Source organism: Olea europaea, unplaced genomic scaffold (assembly GCF_002742605.1).
Source record: "Olea europaea var. sylvestris unplaced genomic scaffold, O_europaea_v1 scaffold2742, whole genome shotgun sequence".
NCBI lineage: Eukaryota > Viridiplantae > Streptophyta > Magnoliopsida > Lamiales > Oleaceae > Olea > Olea europaea.
The window spans coordinates 57,334-63,533 of record NW_019245854.1 but is presented as its reverse complement, the minus strand read 5'-3'; the positions used below and the strand labels follow the sequence as shown (position 1 = coordinate 63,533).

The 6,200-nt window shown below is 32.9% G+C and overlaps 1 protein-coding gene across 1 annotated transcript; it reads left to right on the top strand.

Moving 5' to 3' along the window:
• The first annotated feature begins 3,289 nt into the window (after positions 1 to 3,289).
• LOC111383721 lies at positions 3,290 to 5,962 on the top strand. The gene is made up of 2 exons (XM_023007859.1): positions 3,290 to 5,582; positions 5,871 to 5,962. Exons 1-2 carry the CDS (start codon positions 3,290 to 3,292, stop codon positions 5,960 to 5,962), a joined length of 2,385 nt encoding a protein of 794 aa, XP_022863627.1.
• Positions 5,963 to 6,200: the final 238 nt, after the last annotated feature.

The window sequence follows — 6,200 nt, the reverse complement described above, 5'->3', positions numbered from 1 at the left end:
ATTAATAAATTGATTAATGTGTGACTAATGAAATACATAATTTGTGACCAATAAATAATGTATTATTTAAAAATTTGCGAAGTTGTGATTAGAAATTTAATTTTGACCTAGAAATAATGTGTGACAATTAATTTGATATTTTATGATCACGAAATAAGTTGCAACTTCTAAAATTTGTGATTTGTGATTAGTGAATAATATATTACTTATAAATTTGTTAAATTTGTGATCGAGAAATAAGCTGTGACTGTAACGTTTGTAATTGTAACTAATACATACTTGTGTCCATAATTTATATAATATTGTGACCTTAATAACATTCAATAAATAAAATATATATTTTTAATTAATTTTTTGTATATAAAATTTAACCAATATCTGATTTCTAAAATAATAAACCCTGTTTTTTAGTTTTGAACTGGACTATACTTAATCTCTTAGCTATAAAATTTTCCGTTGAAACAAATTTGGGTGCTATGGACCGTTGATATTAATTGTAACATTACTGATGACCCGAGACAATTAACCCCTATTTGAGCCTCATTTTTCAAAATTAAATATCTTTAAACTCATTTTCAACACTTATATTCTCTCAATAAAATAATTTTGCAAGTAATCAAAAAAATTTCTTGCTTTTTAAATACACATTCTCCAAAAAATCATTCTTACAAAATCTATACCTAAAAAATGGGATCCAAACAAGGACTTAGTTACCCACGCATGAAAGGGTGGAACTTTGGAATGGTCTAAAAGTGCTTTCCGGATCCAGAACATGTGGATTCGAGGTGACCAATTTCAGGACATTGTTGTGAGGTACTAGAAACAACCAATAGCAAAGACAAGTCTCTTGGTTTTCTAATGTAAATTATCTAGACTAAAAATTGGCCTCAAGTGGTGGAATAAACAGGTTTTTGATAATTCTTCATAAAGGTTGAACTAGCCTAGAAAAGGAGCTTACTTTTTACTATGTGCAATCAGAAACAACGTGAATAAAGCTTTACAAATGCCCCCCGGGATATAATCCAGCGGTGCAAAGAACATGAGTGAGGTAGTCTCAGCATCGCTGACAGCCGCAGTGTGAGGGTTCAATTCTTGAGATTTGGAATTGGACTCTTTGTGGGTACCAGTGTACGGGCAAACTCTTGTTCCCTGACCTACTGGAGTACATCCCACGATTTATCTCTCTCACGTTGCTCCAGGGACAGAGTGGTGGGGACCCTCAAGATTGGGGTTTAACCTTTAATAAAGCTTTACAAATCTAACATAGATTAGAACTATTTACTCGCATGCTAAGAGGTATTCTTGAGACAGGAAGCGGAATAAAATGAATTCAAAATTTCAAATGGGGGACCGAAACACCAAGTACTTTTGACTGTGTGATAAAAAAAAAATGAATAACCAAATCTATTATTCACACTATTTTATTGAAAAATAGAGATACATTTGAAGGTCTAAATCAAGAATTTTAGCGATTAATTACTTTCATGAGCTATTTACACGTGAATCTTCTGAGCTCCCCAATTCTCAACTAGATTTAATCTCTCAGTAATTGCTGAGTTTGAAAACACTATGAAATAAATAAGCGTGGGTTTGGGATGTTGGGTTCAATCATGGGTTGGGTTTGAGTGCTGTTCGATTCGATGGGCATGCAGTAGCAATACCTTCTCTTCGTCTTCCTCAACTTCAGAAGAGTCACAAATGAGAAATGATTTATGATGACCACCTAGTCTGTATGAACATTAATTGACATTTAAACGAGTACGTGGGACATTGAGCTGGTTTATATGGTTTATATCAATTTTATTTTATAATAATAATAATAATAATAATAATAATAATAATAATAATAATAATAATAATAATATTATTATTATTATTATTATTATTATTATTATTATTATTATTATTTTTATTCAAAGGTTGAATTATCTTCTGATTTTTGAACCAAAAACTTTTAAATCTGATTCTTGAATTGAAAAGTTAAAAAATCACACAATGTGTTGATGTTATTTCCTCTTTTTTCAAATTCACTGAAAAGTTAAGCACATGTGAAAGGGCTTGTCCCCCCCTCACTTTTCTTATTGTCAAAAGTCCTTTATTTTGATTTTCTTGTTATAAAAATTTACAAAAAAATTACTATTCTATTTATTTCTTCTTTTATTCAATTATAATTACAAAATATTGAGAGGGAAAATGTTAATAAAATTATAATTTCAATTATATTAATTATATATTTTTTTAATTTGTATGAAAACAAAAGCAAGTCTATTTTTAGAGGATGAAATGTTGGGATTAATTAGTCCACACAAATAATGTTGCTATCGATAATTTACTACCACATCATTTTTTGAACAATCATAAAATGTTATTTTTAACAAAGATTAGTACTATCATTAAAATATTAACCATGAAAATATGTTAGACAATGATCTTCAGATATGAGAACTCGAAAATTTCAATAGATAAAAGAGTATAATTTAATTCATACCTTTATAAAAGTCATAATTTGGGAGGAGATTTCAGTGACATTATGTTTTTCATAACTTAATTAAATTTTCATATTTAGACCACAACGTCAAACCCAAATTACTTGGGATATTGAAATGTTTACAATATGCTTAATAAATGTAGGGTTTAATTAGTCCAAGCAAATCATTGAAAATCAGGTGAAAATGTATCTCTCAATTTAAGTGGTTTATTTGGGATTCAATTTTTAACGGTCATTAATGAAATGTTATTTTAGATGAAAATTAGTAACTCTCGATAAAATTTCAATTTAAACAATGTAGATAATGATTTTTCGTATCCTAGAATTTCTATGTTCAATAAATAAAAGAGTTTACTTTATTAGAGGTATTATATGTATCAAAGGCACGGTCTAAGAGGGTATTTGTTTGACAAGTTATGTTTTTCAAAACATAATTCATTTCAGATACTAACTTTGTCCCTTTTAGGCGTAGCTTAAATAGTTGATGAAAATTTAAGTCAGTCAACAATTAATATAATATTATGCGCACTAACGTGTGAATGGTAACTTATTAAGTAGCATACTAACTAAACATTCAAGGCTGGGACCTGGGGCATTTCCTCTTATTAATCCAAAAGAATTCCCACTCTAAACCTCACCCAATAATTTATTGGATATGTTTTTCTTTATGGATACATCAACGGGTCGAAAATACAAGCTGAAGTTGCATTGAAATAACAAAGAAATTTCGTATGACCTCGAGCATCCCCATCTTAAAATCCAAAGTGCAGTCGCTGGAAGAGAGCTGAATGATTCAACAAAATGATTGACTCTAAAGCACCAATTCCATGGATGGGCGTATACGCTGCTGTAGCATCTGGAATATGGACTCTTTTACTTTTTGCCGATAAAATACACTCTCTGCGCCATAGAAAATTATGGTTCCCCTGCAGATATGCTGCTCTTAATGCTACTTTCGTGGCTCTGATAGGCATCGCAGTGAAGTTACCAATGGATCTAACTACCCCAATGCCAGGTACGTATGATCAAGCCGCTAAAAGAGTTGGCTTTGCTTTCTCGTGTGCTTCAACTGCTCATGTCATGCCTTCTCTGGGATCCATGAATAATAGAGAAATTATTGTGAACTTAACAGCAATTAGCATGCTTAAAGTGAGTCTCGCGGTAGATGTTATCATCCAAGTATTAACAGGCGTGATTGAAGATGATTTCCATGTGATGGTTGTAGTTCTAGATGTTTATGTGCTCTTTATTTTGATTTCTTCTGCTTTAAATGTATCTACAAGAAAAATGCATTTGGAACATAAGTATAACGAATTGCACGCTAGAACTTCAGCAGAGGAACTACAACGAGACGAAATAATGGTCTTCGACAAGTTAAAGTCACATGTAAAGAAGTACTGGGTGATGGCAGAAACAGGTGACCCTCGGTTGGTGATGGCACGGTCTGTTGACTTCTCGCTTTTATCATTGATAGTTATATTTTTCTCTGTCGATGGATTAGAAGTGATTACAAACAATAAGCCAGAATTTGCTTCCGACTATAAATGGTCAGTGTATCTAGTTTATTATGCTCAATGTGCAGGCATAGTTCTTTGCATTTTCATGTCTCTTGGAAGAATGATATTAGGTACATCGTACATTGCACGGAATATTAAAACATGTACCATCTCAAGTATTTCCTTAGAAATAAACAGTTACAGGATCAACAGATTGGTAGAGTGGAAAAAGAGGCTCCCATCATCACATGTTCGATGCCAGAAGCTTAGAAAAATTATTTATGAAACGAGAAATCTACTTCTCAACATTTGTATAGGAACTCAGATAGCGATTGTGGTCATAAATATATTGCTTTGCGCATGCCTACTTCTTTTAATTAACCTCAAACCATTCAAGATTCTATGTAGTTATTGGGAACAAATTGGGGACCTATTAAGCTTGACACTATTTGTTTCTATGTTGTTCGAACCCTTGATCATTAGATGCCTCAATGTGATGAAGAATTTTTTCTCCGGGGAATCCAAGGCCTCAGTCAATCCCATTGAATCAGAACACAGGCTTGGTTACGAGAAAGATCTTGAAAATTATTTTGTACTTCTAGAAAGTGAGGCAGTAGAAGCAGTACGCCTGATGTTCATTAACGCTTCTATTAATTCATTCATAATGACGGGTTCAAAGCGTCAGCCAAGATGTCTAATGAAGCTTATGGAGAAATCCACCAGCTTCGAGGGTGTACTAAAATTTGAAAGTGATCAAGTCTCTTTAATAATTTGCGAAGAACCTCTTAATTGCTGGAGTCTATCCGTGGCAACGCTAACAAGCATCATGATTGCTCTTCCAAACGTTCAAGATGAGGAGAAGAATCAGTTGTTAAGGAGTGTCATTCAAGGTTTTGAGTATGTCCGCCCAATGGAGAAAAGTCTGGATGTTCATAAAAAAATTGTGAATAGCAAGAGCGCTGTAGATTTTGCATGGGGCTTAGTTGAAATGAGGCACAAGTGGTTAGACATGGATCTCCAAGAAATTGCCACGGTATCAAAATCCTCCAAAGAAACTCTTCAAAATCTTGCAAATAGAAGTGAAGAAATTTTGAGAAAATTCACGAGTAGAATAAACGGAAATGCTATGGAAAGCTCAATTAACTTGCCTAAAAATATCATAATTGCCAATTCAATGTACAAAATAAGCAACAGTTTGCTGTTGGTCTATGAGGAAAGCTACCATTCAGCATCAGATACTCAAGTGTTTGAGAGATTGTCAGTTATCATTGCAGATATATTTGCTGCATGCTTGACCAATATACCTCGTCTTATACTCAAGAAATGCAGCAATAGCGCCATAGAAGAACGGGAGAAAAGTATAGAGGAGGCAAGTTACATGTTGGGAGAAACTCAAGGCATTCTGGAAGCTCTTCAGAAGCGTGAAATTCCCAATCTATCACCTGATCAATCAATATATATTGACGAATGGCGTACCTTTCTCAAAAATACTAACCATGGTAATTTGGGCCCAACTCCTAGCAGTGAGAATATTGTTACTGCTTCAAGTGGTGAGGTGCATTTGAATGTACAAGAACTTTGTGCAAGTGCTACAAAAGGTATGAATGTACAATTGTTCTCTAGTTCCATTCATATTTTGCCTCGGAATTTATTATTAATATTCATGTTCCAATTATGAAGGCATCAGTTTTTATCTAGGCTTTTATTAAATTTACATTTCACCAAGTAAAAATTAGTAAAAAGTTCTTTTGTATCTAATTGTAAATAACAAAATAATGCATGAAGATAATATTACCTAATATACATTTTAAATTGAATTTTAAAGGAAACTCTTTTAAACGTAAATAGTGTAAAAAGTTGAAGTATGCTAAATTTTGTGTTTTCAGAAGCCTTGCGAACTGATGAAGGTGATGCGGAGTCTCATGTGAACGGGGAAGTGGAAGAGTTAGATGATGAGGAAGAGAACAACCAAGCATAAAACAGTTTTTGGAAGTTGTTGTTTATAAACATCTTTTTTTGTGTTTATTGGAGTTTGCCACACAACCGTTGTGATTTGTCAGTCATACATGTGTTATCATAAATACCTAGTGGCACCTGTTGTCGGCATATTATTAGACATTATCCTGCATATTGTGAAGATTAGATCTGTCATTTAATATTGTTATGTTGTTATAATGTGTTGATCACTATAATAGATTATTCACTTATCGTCGGGT

Coding starts and splice junctions, on each gene's coding strand:
- LOC111383721 (XM_023007859.1), top strand. CDS start 3,290: ATGATTGACTCTAAAGCACCAATTCCATGGATGGGCGTATACGCTGCT. Junction 5,583..5,870: donor TTGTGCAAGTGCTACAAAAG/GTATGAATGTAC, acceptor TTGTGTTTTCAG/AAGCCTTGCGAACTGATGAA.